This window comes from Lepisma saccharinum, chromosome 2, assembly GCF_977018435.1.
Source record: "Lepisma saccharinum chromosome 2, izLepSacc3.1, whole genome shotgun sequence".
Classification (NCBI taxonomy): Eukaryota; Metazoa; Arthropoda; class Insecta; order Zygentoma; family Lepismatidae; genus Lepisma; species Lepisma saccharinum.
The window spans coordinates 213,710,807-213,732,329 of record NC_139230.1 but is presented as its reverse complement, the minus strand read 5'-3'; the positions used below and the strand labels follow the sequence as shown (position 1 = coordinate 213,732,329).

The 21,523-nt window shown below is 34.5% G+C and overlaps 1 protein-coding gene across 1 annotated transcript in view; it reads left to right on the top strand.

Moving 5' to 3' along the window:
* The window catches only part of LOC145984305 (plasma membrane calcium-transporting ATPase 2-like), a 621,336-nt gene that overhangs the window by 532,406 nt on the left and 67,407 nt on the right, over positions 1-21,523 (top strand). The window contains 5 exon segments of the mRNA XM_083117961.1: positions 3,873-4,099; positions 6,772-6,907; positions 8,284-8,418; positions 8,962-8,997; positions 19,968-20,162. Coding sequence (XP_082974087.1) covers positions 3,873-4,099; positions 6,772-6,907; positions 8,284-8,418; positions 8,962-8,997; positions 19,968-20,162 — 729 coding nt within the window.

Here is a 21,523-nt window from a genome sequence, read left to right as displayed (position 1 = left end):
TGACTGCAAAGTCTCTCTAGTCCTTTCATGGGCATGCCTATGCATCTGGGCAATTCTGCCATTAAATGCCAATCATACGGACGTGTTTATCATTTGCACGGACTGGAAAACTTGAGTCCATAAAGGCATGCCAGCAACAATTTATTGCACAGTTTCGGGTCTGGAAACTGCGTGCGAAGTCTTCCATTCAAACATAAACACATGCTGTTCTAATGAGTACCAACTAATACTGTACTGCAATCATGAACCACTGATTGTAAGCACGAACTTTCAACCAAACACGACCAACTATCAGGTGCGTTGCAACAGCAGGGTCAAGAACTCAGACTGAAAGCACACGTCCATATGATTGGCATTTAGATGTGTTCAGAATGTAGTCTGCAAAGTTGACAGGATGCTATCATGTGTACCACAAAAACAATCTAGCCATGAGTATAAATGAAAGAAATAGAGTGCAAGGCAACTACAAGTCAAAGTGGGCAAGTGATGTGCAATCATGAGCAAAAAAGCATTGAAGTTGAGATATGAGCAGTCGAGGAAGTTGCACTTTGGATGCTTACATTCGGGCACCCTAAAACAGATGACAAAATACTACATTTGCACTATGCAAGGATCTCCATTATGATAGTGCCAAAAAAATAGAGAGCATACCTTCTCAATATATTTTCCCAGAGTTGCATTTTTGCTTGCTTGCATATTCCAATGAACTAACTCCAGCATCCTGTGCTATATGTGGATATATGTGTATGTGTGTTGCCTCACTAAGTACAGTGGAACCCTGATTGTACGTTCCTGAATATTACATTTTCCCACATTATACATTCAATCTTGATGGTTCCAACATAACGAAATATTATGAAAGTTTCTTCAATTTTTCATTTTAAGCTTTTTCAACTTTTTCAGCTTGGCCTCCAGAAAAATGTTACATTGAGGTTCCACTGTATTTGAGTTTCCTACATTGTTTTTATGTCCGAACTCCAGTCTACTTTTACTCATGACTGTACTTTCAATCTTCCCAAATATCTGAATCATTAAATAAAGTAAAAGCAGAGTTAAATAAAGTTCCCATGTTATTATCAGTAAATGTTCATATTTTAAATTTACAATTTTGATTGAAGTGTTCCAGCAGCATTTCATGTTGCGCTTGTTGTTCACTTCTTCAAAAGTTACTTGACCGCCCTGAAAATTTTCTAGGTCCAGAAATCGTTAATTTGTCAACATAGCTCTTGAGAACCAGCAGAGAGTAGACAACTTTACTACAGGTCTCTCTACTAGGTGAGAAAACCTGTAGTGAAAGATTTAAGTTCTTTTTAATAATATGAAGTCTGAAATTATAATTGCTCAACATATTAATAGAGGAACAAACTGAAAACTCAACTATGTGGAATAATATAAGAGAATACTTGCGATTCGCCATGATAAAACAGAGAAACTTGCTGAAAGGACCATGTCAGGAAATTTAAATCTACAACTTATGCAAGCAACTGCACTTCAAATTCACGAAACAAGAAGGAAGGAGAAAAATTAAGGAAAATGTAACAAAAGAAGGCAAAAACTATTGAAAATGACCTAAAAGCTAAAAGAAGGCCGACAAACTCAAAGAATTAACGTTTTCTGGTTCTAGCTCAAGGCAAACGGACTGATATTTGGTTTAGCATTGTTTTGTAGGCTCAGAAAAGATGATTCTTCATCAACTTCAGAGCCATAGTCAGCACATTCCTTGTTTGACCAAATACTATCTGTTGGAATACGACAACAATTTAGGTATTTTTTCGATCCACATGGATGAATCTTAGTTCCAGAAAGAAGAAACAAATACATTGAGCTGATGGAAACATTCGTAGATTTCAACACCGAATTATTTTTTGCGAACATTCTGAAACAAAATTATTCAACTTAATTACTAAACTTCATGCTCAATGTATGTGATGACATACTTACAAAAATAATAATAATAATAATAAAGAAAAATTGGAGAGCTTTGGATTTGAACCTGCAACTTAATTCTTAAGAAAAAAAAATAATTGTGACGCGAGTACTTTACCAATACTCTACAACATTGCTTGTAGCAAATGCTTTCAAATGTGTTGATGATTGCTCAAGCTACCACTTTTCTTTGCGAGGAACACATTTTTGCTGCAAATTGGGAGATTCCTTAATTTCCGCTCATTGCACAGTATTTTGCAAGGTGTTATATTTTATTTGCATAAACTATTCGTAATTATGCCCTTTTGTGTTCAAACTTGTCAACGATTTCCTCCAGGTGTACCACGAGTGAGTGCAGTGTTTCCAACCTCACAACAGTTTCTCAGATTCCTATTTTATCATGCCGAATCGCAAGTATTCTCTTATATTATTCCACATAGTTGAGTTTTCAGTTTGTTCTCTATTAATATGTTGAGCAATTATAATTTCAGACTTCATATTATTAAAAAGAACTTAAATCTTTCACTACAGGTTTTCTCACCTAGTAGAGAGACCTGTAGTAAAGTTGTCTACTCTCTGCTGGTCCTCAAGAGCTATGTTGACAAATTAACGATTTCTGGACTTAGAAAACTTTCAGGGTGGTCAAGAAACTTTTGGAGAAGTGTACATTCTAGAATGGTTACTTTTATTTGTAACCTTTATATTCTAATAAATGTCAATTACATTGCTTTGTGTAATACTTGAGGTTAAAAATGCAATGTCAGATTGTAATTTTGTTTCCTTTTGAATGAGTTTTGTCATGCTATTTATTAATATTGCTATTACAATTGATCTGTTCCAATGGTTTGTTTCTCTTCATATTTGAAACAATTTGTTTTTTTTTCATTTATTAATTACTTGTATAATACTTCATGAAATTAAACCAATAGGTGGGTTGTATCTTTTCATTATATATAAGCAGAACAGAAATTATCATGTAATATTCTATGTACTAAGTTGTTTTTATTTGCAACATTCACATGGAATGTATTTCAATTACAAAATTACAGGTGCTTTTGTAATGTTGAGCACTTAAGAAACTTTTGCAGAGCAGACTAAGAAATTTAACTTCTTTCACTATTGACCCTTTTTTGTGTGTGTTTTATATGTATACATTATTATAGGTGTAGTGGTGATTCAATTGAGCAATATCTTTTGAACTGAAATATGTGGGTGATGAATACATCTGTAATGACCTATTGCATTAGAAAAAGCTGTTTGAGCAAAGCCCAAAGAAACATTTTGTAGTTTGGAGACAGTGTTTTTTTGTAAGCTTTTGCATGAGGTTGATCTCTACTTATTTATTATTAGATTCAGAAAGACATTCATTTGGTATACACATAAGTATATATGCAGTTTTCGAGGGCTAAGGAAAAATAACAGCAGCCTTAGTTTGGTTGGTAAAACCAAGAACTTGGAAAAATATATTGAATTGGGGGACCAAAATAAAAAACCCTAGTTTTTGGGGGAGGTGGAAAGTAACCTGATGAATTTTATTTTTTTATGGTAGAAACTGGCTGTAATATAAAACATTTTTTTATTAAACATACAATGTTGGAGCAGCATTACCTCCACCATGCAGTTTCCATACAGTTTTTTCTTGTTGTCTTCAACATTAAAATAAACATGCCCATATTGTTTGTCCAGTCAATCCATAACTCTTGTAATTTAATTGCAGACAGGCATAGTTACTAGTTGTTTTGTTAGAATATGTTCATGCTATCTAACAGTGAAAAAATGCTATTCTTTACATGGAATGTATTCATATTTAAATATATCCATTTGCTGGTTACGTGGAAGAAAATAGTAAGAGTATTTTTGTAAAGGATATAATTATGGCTCATCTGTAGTTTAATAATTTATTGTCATGTAAACAGCTTGGTCTCATACAGATTTCTTATTTGCAGTTCCTCATGGGGAGGAAGATGAAAAACATGGTTGGATTGAAGGGCTGGCTATTCTGATCTCTGTTATCGTTGTTGTTATTGTAACTGCATTTAATGATTACACCAAAGAAAGGCAATTCAGAGGTTTGCAGAATAGAATTGAAGGAGAGCACAAATTTTCAGTAATTCGAGGAGCAGAAGTGAAACAAATTTCTGTTGGGGATATTGCTGTTGGTGATATATGTCAAGTAAGTTAACACTTTTTTATTAACATTAAATCTTTTAACTTATTAAAAGCACATAAAAACATCCAAGACAAATTTGCTATGTGTACCTCTTGTTTTGCTGGTAGTTGTAATTTTTGTATTGACTTTGCTCCTTCACACGTGTAAGATTAAATGGCTGGCCATTCCACTTGCAGGCCCACCACCTCTTTTTTTTTTTTTTTTTTTTCAACTGTTTGAAAATATATTACATTGTTCCCGAGGATGTTCCCAATATTTCTGTATTACTTTTGTTCATAAAAACATAAATGTAATGTAAATAGGAGGCAAAATGCACTTGGTGGGCTTCTCAGGTGCCATCTTTGAATGCATGTCATTCGAGACACTCATACCAGTGACAGTGTGCAATTGATTGGTAATGATGGTAATTATTGTAATTATTATATTTAATAAACATGGTGCAAAAAGTCCATTGCACCCAAGGGTAGACGACTAATTTTTTAAATCTAATTTTATATTTGACAGCAAGTCTATACATAATTGAACTATGATTATGCCATACTTGATATATTAATATTAATTTCCATATAAAGTTTAAAGATCAGAAATGTATTTATGAGTGAAGTAGTTGGGATCAGGGCATTGACTTTTAAGAAATAAATTTACTGGGCTGTGGTCTCGCAAAGGTTGAAACCACTGCACCAAGCAGCCAAAATACATCACTAGTTGCTCCGTGACCAGGTTTAGCGGCCATTTAACCAAATTATACATGATGTACTGGAAAGCAAGACTACAAATATATATTTTACTGAACACAAAATTTAATGTCAAGAGATCTAATACTAGACTTTGAAAAGGTAGAGCAGTACTTTATTTTATGATTCAGGTACCGGGGTGTTCAAAAAAATTTATACATACTTTAAAATGAAGTAGGTGCTATATTATTGTGACATTACAACAATACAAAGGGAAAAATTACAACATAGACACAGTTTCTGCGTGCAGTTACAATAAGTGCTTAAACTGCAAACCACCAGCCTGCAAGCACCTTTGCACACGATGCTGTACATTCCTTATGACATGTTCCAGAGTAGCCACAGGGATTGCTGCACAAGCAATTTCAGTTTCATGGCTTAGGTCCACTAGTGACCGTGGCTTCTTACTGTACACTATGTCCTTGACGGTCCCCCACAAGTAAAAATCTAGGGGGTTAAATCAGGTGAACGGGGCAGGTACTCAATCGGGCCCTTCATCCTATCCAACGTCTTGGTACAGTGTTATCCAGGTAGGCTCACACATCTGTATGAATACGAAATGGATAGTCACCAAAGAAAGCCCTAATGGATGGTAAAATTAATGTGTCCAGCATCTACAAGTAAGCCTGGCCAGTAACTGTACCTTGGAAAATGAAGGGTCCAATTAGTCCCCTTGATGATAGCCCACACCAGACGTTGAGTCCTGGAGAATTGACAGCTTTCTCGACATAAACGTGTGGATTTTTGGGGCCCCAGTACACACAGTTATGCCGGTTAACTGTGCCATTAAATTTAAACTGTGCCTCATCACACCACACAATTTGGAAAACAAAATTAGCATCGTTTTCCACCTGCACAAGGTACCATCACAAAACTGATTTATTCTGTCTGGGTCGTCCTCATTCAATGTGTGTAACAGCTTTGGAATGTAAGATTTCCAGTTTGCTCTGTGCAAAATATGACTTACGCTTGCCCTACTCACTCCTGTTTTACGTGAACATTGTTGTGTTGATTTCTGTGGTGAGCATGTGAATGCATCTAACACCTGAACAGACTACGCTTCACTTGTGGCTGTGCGAGGCCGGCCTGATCTTCCCTTATGCATATCCATCACTGTTCCTTCCCTTTCAAACTTATCGTGCAAGCTAGCAATGCTTAGGCATGTTGGCAGTTCAGTTCCATATTCCTGCCTCCATTGTCACTCCATTAAGTCCACTTTATGCAAAGAAAGGCTAATCGGGACTGGACCTACATTTTAAAGTGGGATCCGAACCACTGTGCCATGTGCCTCCACCGGGTATCGAACAGAGGACCCCTTGATTACAAGGCAATGGCATTACCACTATGCCATCAGGAAGACACTTAGCTTCTATTAGAAATACATACAAAACTACTCTAGTTATGTGAATATGTTTATACTACATAGATATATTCAGTAAGCCTACTGAAATATGAAGATAACACTCTGAAAGAACTGCAAATTCAAGAAAGCCAGCTTTCTTGGAAACACTGTTTATGTCTAGCTATGTCATATTGTAAATTGTATTTTATATTTAGAAATGAGTGTATTTTACAGTAGGGAGATAAACGAATACCATGGAAGAGGAAAAATACTGCCTACTCCTGTATTTTCATTGATTTGAGGCACTTTTGTGTAAAAAGCCCAACCAAAAAAGTCACGGAAAAAAACTGTTTTTTTTTTTCCCAAAAAAGCTGTTTTTTTAGACCCCTTCGAACTCTAGCCAGGAGTTAGCGTGGCCCAGATATAGAGTTGTGAGCTTTCAGCAAAGCATCATTTATCCTCATTGTTGTAATTGAAATGACTATTGGAGGGCGAGGGTCAGCTGTTGCTGGTCTGCCAGTCTTCAAAAATCATGTGAAATAACATAAAAGGCAACCTCAATTTAAACAGTGTGATACAATTTTCATATTACATTTCAGATCAAATATGGAGATTTATTGCCAGCAGATGGGGTATTGATTCAAAGTAATGATTTAAAAGTAGATGAATCTTCACTGACTGGCGAGTCAGATCATGTAAGAAAAGGCGAATCATTCGATCCAATGGTGCTATCAGGTATGTATATAAATTAACGCCATATAAAATTAGTGATAGCTTTTTTTAAAAAAATGGATTATACATAGGATATAAATCCCAAATATGGAATGTACAGTGGAACCTTGATTTGACATTTTTCAGGGGACCTAAGTGAAAGAACTGAAAATGTGGAAAAATGTCAAATCTAGGAAAACTTATAGCATTTTCCTCTATTAGAACCATGAAGATTGAATGTAAAATCAGGGTTCCACTGTAGATAAGTTTTCTTGACCATAAATACTAGGTGAATCAGTGAACCAGAATATTTGGCCAGTTCTGCTCAACATATCTACAGTAATCTCATTTTAAAGTGTTTTATTGCAATTGAGCTGTGGATTTGGGCACAATGTGTTTTTACTGTGAAATCATTATACAAAAATGACATGTAATTGCTCAGCTTCATTTTTGAAGAATGGTCCATATTCATCATAACCACCCTGTTCACATAATAGGAAAAATCCATGTTGAAATCCTACGTCATGAAAAGATATCAAACTTAAAGAATAGAAAATAATACAAAAGAAAGAATAAAAACTATATGATGGGATCAACAAATGAGCAATGCTAAATTTTTTCAATGTTGTTTTCCATAAATTAATACAGTAATAACCCATAGATGAAAAGAATCTCTGGAGGTATTTGACCAGGTGAGTTCTGGAATGGCTTCCAAGCTTTGACACTCGAGAGCTAACGTCACTCATCTTCTACCCTAAGAAAGCTTTAGCTTTCGAAATCCAGAACTCACCTGGTTAATCAGAATTTCTTAATCATATATCACCAGAAAAGCTTCAAGACTTAACTTTTAATAATAATTCATTGTAATAATGTAATAATCATCCATCATGTAAATTTTTCTTTAAAACTAATTGCAACATATACTACTGTGTGTGGAGTTTACTATTTATCATTTCGCAAACAATCTGATTTATGGGTCATTAAAATAAAATTATTTCAACCATCTTTAACAATTAATTTGAAACTGCAGAAGTGCTTTTCTATGGAGGAATCGTGCATGAGAACTGATGTAATTATTCATGAAAGCTTTTTTCTCTTAATGATGTTAAATTTTTCATGAGAGCTAATATTAGTAATTTATTCCTGAAATGTCAAGCTACTTGTAAAGAAAACTCGTATAAATTGTTCAAACTTGTGTGTTAAACACAAATATTTTTACCCTATTCATTGTGATAAAAATTCATTTCACAATTATCTAAACTATTGAGTGAGTTGAAACTTTGTTTTACTGTAATGTAAATAATCATGGTTAGATAAGTGATTGTGACATACGTACATAAGAAACTGGTGTGAAGTATGGTACGGAACATTGTTTATTTGATCATCTGATTTCATTTTAGGTACTCATGTTATGGAAGGTAGTGGGAAGATGATGGTAACAGCTGTAGGAGTGAATTCACAGGCAGGCATTATCTTCACATTGCTTGGTGCAGCAGTAGACCAGCAAGAAGCTGAAATAAAGAAAAAGAAGAAAGGTTGACTTTTCATTTCCATTTAACAAGCATGTATTACCTAGTGTCATGTTTGTGTGGTCATTTCTAGCATGGTGTAACTTTGTTTTGAATAGATGCGTGCTCCATGCATTCCAAAGCTATTATTATTATTTTTTCCTTTACTTTATTTATTTTAACTGTTTGCACAGCTTATTTGTTTGTTGAACCAGTGAAATGTAATCTTTAAATGTGTACCCAAAAACAAATAAGAGCTATTGAGACAGCTCATCTATAAAACTTTAAATAATTTCTGTCTAATATCAAACTTCAATAAGTTTCTAAAGTAAATTTCAGAATGATTTTTACAGTGTTACTTTTGGAATTACATATAGATGTGAAAAGGTTGCTGCATAAAAAATGTTAGTTTTTCTGTGACTTTCATTTGGCGTATTTACAATAAGTTGATTATTCTCTTAATTCATCTCATCAGCATAGAACAGCATTTAAATGCAGCAACAGATTCACAATTAGTTCATGATATGCTACAATACTAATGAATTTCCTTTTGCATGCTTCCCTCCACAGAAGCTAAAAAGCAACGGAAGAAGAAGAGCTTAACAGGTGAATTTTCTTTAATATATATAATATATTTCATTTTAATAAGGTTATCATGGTCTAGAACTGCTTTGTAGTATTTTCATAAAATCTCCCTTTCTTTAATCTTGGAACTCCACGATGTGCTATGAAGAAAACACATTAGCTTGATAGATTGTAATGTTAATTGATTCTAAAAAATGAATTAATTAATTTATTACATTAAAACTGTTTCAATGTGTAGTATGTACCTAGGTATACAATGAAACATGTGCATTGATTTTTCAGTGTATATAGAAGTCTAAAAGATTGAAAATAAACTTGCTGAATTACAAATTTAACATTTTTGTGCAATCCAAATCTAGATGTAAATAGTATAACCAGATATCATTTTGCTACAAGAAGAGGAAAAGTTTATCAAGGTTAACAATTGAATTTTGAACAAAATTTTATGCTTAAAGTTGTATTTAATGCTTGTTAAGCAAATATTCATTACATCAAAAATTTGCATGATAAATAACATGATATAATCTGATAGTTATTTAATATTTATGAAAACCTTCTATAAATATAAAATGTTAATGGATATTCACACAGTTGTAAGGAAGGTTTACAATTTTTTATTAAATAAAGGCTGCCACTTTCTTAATATTTAGTTTATGGGTTCCCTTCTTTTTCTGCTTTAAATTAAACATTATCTTCAATTTTCCTTTAGTTAGTATAAGCATGGTTACATGCACTTCATTGAAAACAATATCACCCACAAATTTTGCTGATTCAGTTGTGTAATTTATTTATAAATGCAACATTTATCATGAGTAGATTGTTTTAAGTGCATAGTTAGAATTTCGTTTAGTTCAGTGTTTTCCCCATTCCAAGTTGGTTTTTTAGTGTAGCATGCCTGGAATTTGCAGGAAGTTGTTAATGATAGTGTATTTTAGAAAGAGATAGGGACCATACTGCACAAATGTATTTTCCACAATGGTGTAAGACATTTCTTATTGAGTAGTTCCAAAGAGGAAAATGGTTGCTTTGGGGATTTCTAAAGGTAAATAAATTTACTAGCATTGGAACCATTAAAACTTGATCCGGCCGGGGTATCATATGTTTATCAGTATATTTGCCAATAATTTTATCATTTTCACACTATTAATTCTGCTATTTTCTTATTGTCATTATGAGTATAAAAAGCAAAAATAATTAATGGCTTTCTATTTATTTCTAGAATTATAATTTATTTTTCAAGCAAGATATATTACTTTTAAAATTTGAATTAATTTCTCATTATGTGTAAATAACTGTTATGAGAATTGAAATATTCCAAAATTAGAGTAATTTTCATTACATGGGGTAATTTTTATTTTGTGATATTTATGTGGAATGTCAATATATATATTTGTCATGGAGCCAGAAGTTGCAGGTTCACACCCTGGGTAAGGTATGGATGCATCATCATCATCATCTTCATCTCAATCATTCATTCTCATCATCACAGTTAACTCAAGAAGTAGGAAAGCAACATGAAATGACCAACATAAAGGAAATAATTAAACACACTTGACTTAATGCTCTTACGTGTTTAAAGCCAGAAGAAAAGCAGCCAACAAGAAGACTTTGTGCTTCACTGTGTTGGCCTTCCCCCCCCCCCTTCACCTGGTGTTTAGTCCCCCATTTCCTCTGTGACAATGAAGATGGAAAACCCATAGTACATCTGTTTAATGCATTTTTGTTCTTCCGGTTTTAACAAGTGTGAACATAAGTTGAGTGTATTTAATTTTTTTTCTTCCCTTTTTAGTTATTTTACATTGCTTTTCTACTTCTTGGTTTAACCGTGATGATGAGAATGAATGATGAACTGATGAAATGGATGATACATCTATGCTTATCCAGGGTTCGAACTTGGGACCTCAAACTTTGTAGCACATTATGCTGACCTCTCTGCCATGGAGGCAAGCAAGAGTGTTTAATGTGGAACATTTTCATCAGTAGTATTTCTCTTTTAAACTCGTGAACTAGAAAGGCTGCTTGAATTTAGATCCACTTACATAAAAATTTGACTGACACCTAAAAACACCGTTATAACATTTTAATGTACCTATATAACCAGTAATATGCAGATGTGTGTTAAATAGTTAGTATTTCATGCAGAAGAAAAACATATTCATTTCATAAGTAAAGAACAATTATAAAAAAATATTTAATTGGTAAAATTATTGGAGCAAATTGAGTTATATGTCTGCCTGTATTTGTATTTTTGTTATTTAGCATTGCTTTTCTGCCACTTTTGGCTAATTGTGAAGATGGGGATGAGTGATGATTAGATGAAATTGATGAATGGACACTTCCAAAGAACACCCATGCCCAGGCTGGGACTAGAATGCAGGAACTTCAGTGGCAAGATCGAAAGTCTACCACTTAACTCACTTGGCACTGAACTGGCTAAATGATACACCTTTAAATCTATGATTGGCTGATATCACTATCAGCTAAGTAATTGTTCCCATCCCTATCAGCTACCAGTATGACTATACCAAACCAGAGATTCTGTCCTTGGTTGCCAGAATCTTCAGTGTTGAATGGTAATGTAGCTAACATAATATTAAAAGTGGAACTCCTTTAACAGTGCTTGTTACATCTATAAAGGAGAGGTAATGGATAGGATTGCAAAATAGAACTCCCGTGAAGAAATTGTTCGTATTTGTCCTTTCCTCAAACTCATTTAATTTGCCACCACTTTGAGTTACGTAGGACATACAGTCATGGAAAAAATACTTCGTCCATTGACCCTTAATACCAGTAGTCTTATAGGGGAGGTATTTCTTTCCACAACTGTACTTCTTCATTATACCCCTCATCTTTATTTAAATACACCCTAACTCCCCTCCGAGAGAATTTTCCAAGCATATATATGCAACATGTTTTATATTATACATACCACTTTTCATACATTTACCAGATCTCCTTATTTCATTGTTACTGAAATCAGGAAAACTGTTGAACAGTGTTCATATTGTGAAATGTTTAAGATATTTGTGTGTCGTCGTGTCTCATTGACAAGACTATTTAAAATCAACATTATTTTAAAATACACCATGAAAAGCATTATACTGTAACTAATTATTCAGTTTGCAAAAATGCATTTCATTCAATGAAGTATGAAAAATAGTTTGCCTTTGTATGCAATATTGTGCAATATTTCTTTACTAAATTCAGTACTTGATGCGAGATTGAATAAATATACGGAGGGAGAATTTTTTTCTGAATACCTTTGAGAGGTAAGCCTGCACATGTATTATTTTGTTTTGCCTCCACTTTGTAGCATTGGTAAATCAGAAAAGCTTTTTCCCTCAGCAGAAATAAAGTTCGTATTGTGTTTCCCATAAAATAGTGCTAATGTTTGCATGAAAATTAGTAAGGGAGACCTGTAAAAAAAAATAAGAACCTATTTTAAGACAGAAATCCAAACTTATAATCATTCATTTTCCTAGAAATGTTTGCAAGTGAACTATTTTTTCAGTAGTGTTTGCATTGAGAGCAGATGCATCCAGTTTTAGAGAGAGAGCGAGAGAGTTCTGCATTAGTGACCTTTTAGGCTGATGATTGAACAGTTCATGAAAAAAAATGATTTTAAAATCAAGAGTAAAGCATCAATATTGCACAGGATACACTTACATGAATGCAACAGGAAGAGTTGAGTAGATCTGAAAGTTAAGGTTTTTATTGTCACCCAACATATTTTCTTCTCGAAAAATACAAGTCATCACTGCAATCCATTGAACTCTTGTATTCCCAGGTTGTGAGCATGTGATGGATATAATTCGCAATATTGATGGTCTTCTCACCATTTCGAAACCAAGCAAAAACTTGCAAGTACTTTTCTAGTGACTCGTGATTCTTGCACGAATCTTATTCTTCCCAAACAGTAGCCAAACAAATAAATAGTTACTACTTACTCAGTGCTCAAATATTTTGTACTATTCACACTGATCTTAAGGTACAGAGATTTAGTTTTAATATACTGTATTTATGCATGTATAATGCGCACTGGTTTTTGATGGGGAAAATACACAAATAATTAAATCTCGTATATAATGCACAGTACAATTCAGGTTCAAGAAATGGCTTAGTTGTAGGTTGTTAAGCTGTTGCTATGCCGATCAAGAGTGAATTACATTATACTATTTACCTGTTGCTATGTGGACTAAGATGAGAATATCATCTTGTGTATACAATGAGTCACCAACCCACCCACTCTCCCTTCACTATGCATCCCAAAGCTTTTACTTCTGTAACCACCTTGTTTATTCTGTAGAAGAAGAAAGTGAGATCAACATGTGAAAGATGGCGAGTTATACTGCTATTTCAAATTGCAAGTTCTCTGGTATATGCAGGAAAACTACAACAGGGCTGCGGCTCAAAAATTCGACATAGTGAGGCAAGTTTAAGAGAATGGCAGAAGCAAGAAAGGCTGAAGGAAGCTCCATCCAAGAAATGGGCTTTTCAGACGTGTGGCAGCAGCTGCAAAATTGTTTTGGATTTGAAGTGGTCGGGAAGATATTTTTATTATTTCTCATGTGGCAAATACAGATGTTGCACATCCTGTTTGTTGGGAGGTGTCTGATCGAATCCCACCAGAATGGTGCTGCTTTTCTTGATGTCTTAAAATTCTTCGATACAGAATGAAAAATCATGAGAAATGACCATTTTACTTTTATAAATGTTTTTAAAAATATATTACTATTACTAAAATACCCAACCTGCTAATTTGTATTTGTGTTGTTGTTGTTACGCGTTATATGAAGTGACATAGTGAAAAAATGTGTGGTTTTATGACCAATCAGCATTGGGCATACATGCCCACACACAAATAACCACAGGCCAACCTAAGTACAAGGGCCATTAGGTTGGCATCAGGGAAAGCTTGTGAGAGCTATTTTCCCAGAAATTTATACCCCCCACCCCAATTAGAATCATGGGTCATGTTTACCAACCAGTTGTCACTCATGGGAGGGGTAGAAATGCTTTATTTATAAAGAACCAACCATTGTTAGGCTAACAGTAGCCATTTTGGAGAACAAAAACCATGTGCTCCAAATCACATGTTTACTAAATCTTTTATTCTTTACTGAAAATCAGAGATAACACTCACCCATAGGTAAAATCATGCCTAATTTATTAAAAGTAAACTCATTTGCAATTATCTGGCATAACTAAGCTAGAAAAGCTGAAAAAACACTTTTGGTTATGCTTTTTAAGCAATTTATAACTCTGCCATCTGGTGGGAGAAAGTGGCAATTCTCCCAAAGACAAGGAAAGATCTCAAAGGACTCCAGCTGGCCAATGAGAAGCCTTCAAGGCTGTGACGTCACAGAGGAGACTTTCAGATGGCCTATTGTGTTCTGAGCTTGCTAGTCAAGCTCACTTGTATTACAGACCCACCTGAGAGCAGGTCAGCTTGGAAGTTGCTGGTAAAATCCAGTGTGTGAATGGCCACCTGTGCCAGCAACAAAGGATACATAAAGGGAAAAAGTTGTTCGTAGCCATCCATCCAAGAAAAGCCAGGAAAACTCATTTATCACTCCCCCAAAGCCTTTGTTACACCAAGGAAGCACATAATATTAAATTTTTAGTGTGGTGTACCCCAAAATTGTCCATGTGTCGGGATGTGGCGATAAAGAGTGAAATAGCGTGTGTAAGGCCCCAGGTATGAGTGATATGTAAGTACAAAATCTTTTGTATATCTTTTTTGTGTCTTGTACAGTGAAGTGCTCATGTTTGGTGGCAGCTATGCCACAAGCGATGTTCTTTGCAATGAATAAATATGTCGTTTAAAGGTGTCTGACCTTCTATCATTTTAGTGAATCATAATCCTATTAAGCCCTCCTCTCGTTACCGATTATTAAAGTTAGGCTAAAGTTCGTCTGTTGCTTAACAGATATCTCAGGGGATATCTGTTACTATACGGAACACCACACGTGGAATAGGGTCTGCGTGTGGCCGCGTAAAGCGTGGTTCTCTTTTGTTTTTGCTGTTTTTGATATATTATATATTTAAAGTTAACCTTTTGTAAAACCAACTTTAAAGCAACGTAATATAATATAGACAAAGCACCCAATAATAAAAAACCGATCCCCCTTATAGTTTCATGTTGGCTGCCTGAATTATTCCATGCATAAGTCACCACACTTTTTGGGGGCAACAATTTTCTGAAGAAGTGTGCATTATACATGAGTAAATTTGGTATACAAAACCATGAAAATAACAGGTAAGATATTTGGTAATGCTAGTAGGATGTGGGCGATTGCATATATAAAGTTTTGCTATCTTAGAAGATCTTAGATATAAAACTTAAGCTAATTCATCTACTTTGAAGCTTTCTTAACCTCAAATTAACTGGTACATAAAACACACATTTGCATAGGTATGCAAGGTCTGTTGACTGCTACTTTCTTAAAGGTCCCATCATAACATGGCTTTTTTTTCAGCCCTCTTGTCTACAACCACAGCAGGGTTTCTCTGGTATCAAGATGAAACTTCTTGAGTGTTGCTATTTCCAGCATTGGAAAGCTTGGCAATGCTCTTGTTCTTGATGTGAAGGGACACTCAAATGTTCAGGCCAGGACTAGAATCTTGGAACTTTGGTGGCGAGATTGAGAGACCACCATTTAACATGCTTGGCCACTAAGCTGGTTAATTGCCCTCACTCACCTAAACTATACATTGTATTTTAATTTTTTTATTGAAGAATTATAGTACAATGTCCTGAAATTATAACAAGTTTAGTTCCTTACACTCTGAAAATGTATTTGATGAGTTTTGAAAACAATTCTATGGCACAATATAGGGTGCGTAATAGTAAAAGTAGTTATTTTTTCTGCCAACGTGAAATGACTTGATCATGTTAAAATACAATAGCATACTTGAATTTTGAGATATTTGCAAATTTTTTGGAACTTCCCAGCAAACAAATATAGTGAAACCTCAATTTTTACATTCCTGTATAATACATTCAATCTTGATGGTCCCAACATGGCAAAATGTCAATTTTTCCTCGATTTTACATTTTCCCACATTTTAAGTTTTTTCAGCTTGGTCCTTTAGAAAAATTTAAAATCCAGATTCCACTGTATATGTATGTGATAAACAAAATCAGAAATATTTTGGTTTTGAGGTAGTTTTGACATGGTGTTTCTGGCATGCTCTAAGTAATCTGTTAATAATATACAAAGAAATTATTAGCAAAACAAATACAATATCAAGGGGGAAAACACAGTATCATTGCTCAAACTGGTAGATAATAGTTTCTACAGCAATCTTTCATCCCTGTGATGTTAAAATTTTACAACTGCCGTGGTCTGCCAAAAGCAGGCCTTATAAATAGACCTTCCAAAGTTGGTGGCAAGCAGGTCAACAGACCTTGATATGTATATGTTCATGCATGCAATCATCAACTTCTCTTCTACATTTTCCATCCTACAAATTACATACTTAAAATATTCAATATACGAGGCATATTTTTAAAGTAAGTTCAGTTTTGATATTACATAAACACAAGGACACATGTTGTAATAATTTTATTTTTACATGGAAGCCTGGGCCTACATCTACTTTTCAACATAATTGCCACCTACATAAGGCACTTATCATATTGTATGACCAGCTTCTGAATGCCATCTTCCTAGAAATTGGCCACCTGATGTGATAACCACTGCTGCACGGCTGTTTTCACGTCGTCATCTGCATTAAAGCGCTGACCGGCAAGATGCTTCTTTAAGTGCAGGAACAAGTGATAGTCACTGGGCACTAGGTCTGGGCTATAGGAGGAGGATCAATTTGTTCCCAACCAAAAGACACAATATGATCTTGGGTTCGATGCACCACGTGTGGACAAGCATTGTTGTGAAGCAATACGATCCCTTTACTGACCATGCCACACCTTTTGTTTTGGATTGCGTGATGCAGTTTATTCAAGGTCTTGCAATATGTCACAATTTCATACAGAACACTGGGTGACACTTCCGGAAACTCCATAGATAAAGATGAAATCGTAAAGAGTCCGTTTTTGCATACTTTTTCATCAACTTGCTGCACCAGGTCATCGTTAATGACAGACGGTCTCCCACGTCATCCCTCGTCATGCATGTTTGTACAACCATCTTTAAATGACCTCACCCATCTTCTTACCATGCTATCACTCATAGCATTGTCTCCATACACTTCTGCAATCTGCTGATGGATTTCGGCTGCTTTCACTTCTCTTGCACTTAGAAAAGGAATGACAGCATGTAGCTCACACTCCGCGGGACTTTCAGTCGTCTGAGGCATTGTAACCACACCTGAACAACTGTCTACTCGGACGAATGGTTGCATACTGCTGTCTGTGGCACACCCATAGATGCAGGTCCTCTGTGTGCATGTGCTAAATGGTGAGTGCAGCACTACAGCAGCCTAATTGCAAAACTGAACTTACTTTAAAAATATGCCTCGTACAATTTGACATTTTTTAAAAAAAAATAATAATTACATTGAACTTCTTCAAACACTTGAGAGTATATCTGATTTGTCTATATTTGTCTGTGTCGGAACTTTTTTTCTTTTCCTTGTAGGTTTCTGTAGTTTGTATATAGTAAGTAGTTGTAGCCTCTTGTGCATACAAAGCATGCAAGATAGTTCCCATATTGAATATTGGTTGGTTATATATTTCTGTATTCAGTGAATTCCAATTTTTGTGTTTGGAAAGTGTATATGTGCAGTCATTCCCTGTTTCTTCTTGTGTTAAATCTTAGTGGTGCTTAAGTGTGAAGTAGATTGTTGGTTTTGTTGTAACATTAGCAAAGTTCAAATGAAATCTCGCATGTTATAAAGATATTGGAATTCATGTACCAAACTCAAGATTATTAGTAAACATTTATGAAGCACACCACATTTTTTTTTAACAAATGGTTGCTGTACGATATTATTAAATTTTAGCTAATAATCTAGCAGGTTTGTTCCTTGTCATCAATATTGTATTAGTAGTCAAAGTGGATACATGTGCATTACTGGCTTGAAGTTGTCTTGTAAATATTCAATGTTTTCAAAAAGTGCTATCTTTGTATCTAAAGATATCTGTTTGGCGGTTACGTGGGGATAGGTAATTTACTCTGATAAGCTTACTTTTCATTTTCCCATGCAAACTAGTGGCGAAATAGAGCGTGAAGAAAATTTGTGCGGAAAAATGAAAAGTAAGCTTATCGAGTAAAGTGCTATCTTTTACAATAGTATTGACAGTATTTGAAATGATTTATAGAAATGGACAGGAATTCAGTGTCAGGTAATTTGCTTCTTTTGTAACACAACTGTGAAATAAATCTTAAATATTTAGCTATTCTTCTTGCCAAACAACAGAACTTGTTGAAGGCTTTCTACATTCACACATGCACATGTAAGGATTGAAAATACTAGAAGTTGAAATATTGGAGTAAAATAACGGTTCTTGATTAGAAATGGTTAAAGTATAGGTTACAGTCTTGATTGCACTTATACACTGTGAATCTATTGACTATCATTAATCCTGATTATTGTATAATATAATAAAAGTTAAGAGCATGATATAACATAAGTTTAATACAGTACCATTGCAGGGCTTGCAGAATTTTCATAAATAGTAGGGATTTATTGGTGCTCATAAGTAAGAGCAGACAAATCCAATACAAAATGACAAATGTCTAGTTCAGAATCTCCGCAATATATTTTCCTTCTCGATTGTTGTTTGTAACCAGATGATTCAGATGGATTTTGCCTTGGAAAAAGAAACTGTTAATTCTACTTTTGTGTTAATTATGAATATGAGTGGCAGTTTATTCATATATAAATATTGAATTGAAACAGCTTATTAGAAACTTTACTGATACATAGAGGCATGCATATTTCATTTTTGACTAAAACTAAATGTGAAACAACACATTGTAATGTTCATTTTTCATGTTTCTGAAAGGTGTGAGGTACATTTCCCCACCCTGTTTTGTCATGAAATAATTCGAGATGAACTGCAAAATGTGAAATGGACTTTTAAACATGAAATTTAGAGTTTATTTAATGACACGACACTTTCTGAAGTCAGAATTATCCTGAGAGTTATGCAATTCATGGAACATTGATTAATTCTGCTGTAAATATTTGAGAAGCAAAAATGGAACCCTTTATACAGGAATAAACTTAATATTCTAGCAACAACGTAAATGTGCTATTAGAAGGGATACGTTTATTTTGTGTAGTAAGTGCAGTTTTTAAATAAAATTTGGGATTATATTCATATTTTTAAAACCAAAATGTAATTTTATGTACCGCTTTTTCACCACTATAACAGCGAAATTATATTTTATTTACTGCCTTTGAACCCAAAGTGGACTTTGTTTTTGTACCGAAATGTTGCTTTTTTATTTACCAAAAATATGTGCCTCTACAGTGATACATCAGTATGCAATTATCAGGTAATACTGATACAATACAAATGAATTGATAGTAAAGAAAACTATCTCTAGTAAGTAAATTAGTCAGTAAATGTAAAATTTGATATTTAAGTTATTGTTTCCCTTCACATATGCTATTTAAACCACTATCCTATCTTGACAATATAAATGTGATTGTATGCTGTATCAAATTTAGTGCATGTACAAACTAAGTTTTTGTTCAGTTCAGTGTTGATTTTACTGAACAGTGTAGCAACCACATCTTGTCATTTTATCATAATTTAATATTACATGGAATTGTTTTTTTTTTTTTTTTTTTGCATGTTGCAGTATAGTAACAAAGCACATTCTCTGAATACAAAATGTTTCTCTTATTTTTTTTATATGGGAGGGATTTAGAGAAAGTCTTCAAGCATACATAATACAATATGTTTGTGCATTTCCACTTATTAATTTTTATATGAGTAGTGGCAGTTCATAGTTATCAAATAGTAATTGCTGAGCACTTGAAATAAATTCCTTAAAGTGAGTTGTATTTCTTATTAGGTGAGGATGAAGAGCCTGTGACAGGAAACAGTCACGTGAATGCTCCTGTAGCTGATCACACACCGAATAAGCATGTCTCTGCAGAAGCTGAAAACCACACTGCAGAGACTCACACTCATTCAGAGAGTCACAAGAAGGAAAAATCAGTCTTGCAAGCCAAACTTACAAAATTAGCAATTCAGATTGGCTATGCAGGTATGTTTTAATCAAATTTGAAAATTTGAACAGTGTGTCTGAGAGAGAGTGTATATTGTGTGTTTGTGTGTGTACCTTTGTGCACGTGCATGCATGCATGCTTCTTAAATTTGATAAATACACTTCTCACAAAAAGTTTGGAATATTGTTATATTAGGCACAAAAAGTTGGAATATTGTTATATTGGGCAATAGGTGATAGACATGGTGGCATATGTCGGCAAAAACATGAGAATGTCCAGCAGTAGAATTCAAAGGCCTTGCCTATCACCTATTGCCTAATATAACAATATTCCAAACTTTTTGTGAGGAGTATATTTGTAATATGTCTGTTTAGAGTGATGCATAAAAATAGTTAACTGCTTCATGTCTGACAGATAAAGCTCTGCATCTACTGGATATACTGCATCCCATGTGTCCTAAAATGAAAAGGACAATTTGATGGGAATTCATTAAAATATGAAACAACTGCAATATACAAGGAATGTCAATTATGTATATGTGTATGGAAAGAGTTGACAAGAAATGAAGTTGTTTTTTTTCCTGACCATGTTTGATTGAAGTGAATTGTAACCAAAAAAAAAGCCTTCACTGTATAAAAATTAACATGACTTTTTTTTTCATTAGACTAGTACATGTTAATTGAACTCACTTTACTGCAGCATTTTTACCCAGCAGACACAGTGCAAACTGAATAATTGTGTTGATATTTTGTGTATACGAGGAATATTCTGTGGAGGTCAGTGACCATGAAACTCGCAATAACTCAAGATGGCGGCAACTAGTAGAAGCTGCACTGATCATCGTCCCGTTTTTCGAGAATTTTCAGTGTTCTTTCCAAGTTTCTTTAATCCTGGTGTACTCGTGCCTCCGCTATAGTGTTTCCTCCCCGATGTCAAAGGATTTTCACGATCTATTGCGATGGAGATGTGCTGAGAGAGACTTCATTTTCGGCACTTGAGGCAACAGGTATGCGTGTCTCCACCATGGCTTCACCCAGCAACAGGAAGCAGCACTCTGCAGGTAAGGGGACCCCAGCCCGGTACTTTCACTTCCTATGCATGGCTTTAATGTGTGGGGACATACAAGTGAATCCGGGACCTGTGAAAACGTTAGCAAATTTCTCTGTGTATTACCAAAATACACAGAGCATTAAGAACAAGCTTACTGACTGTGCTGCTTTTGCGTGTGAACTAATGCCATACGATTGCTTGATATTTACCAAATCGTGGTTAACTGAAAATGTTAGTGACAGTGAACTACCATTCGCAAGCCATTTTAACATATATAGAAAAGATCGTGCGACTTGCGGTGGTGGTGTAATGATATGTGTTAGCACAAAATGGCCCAATAAAGTATGCA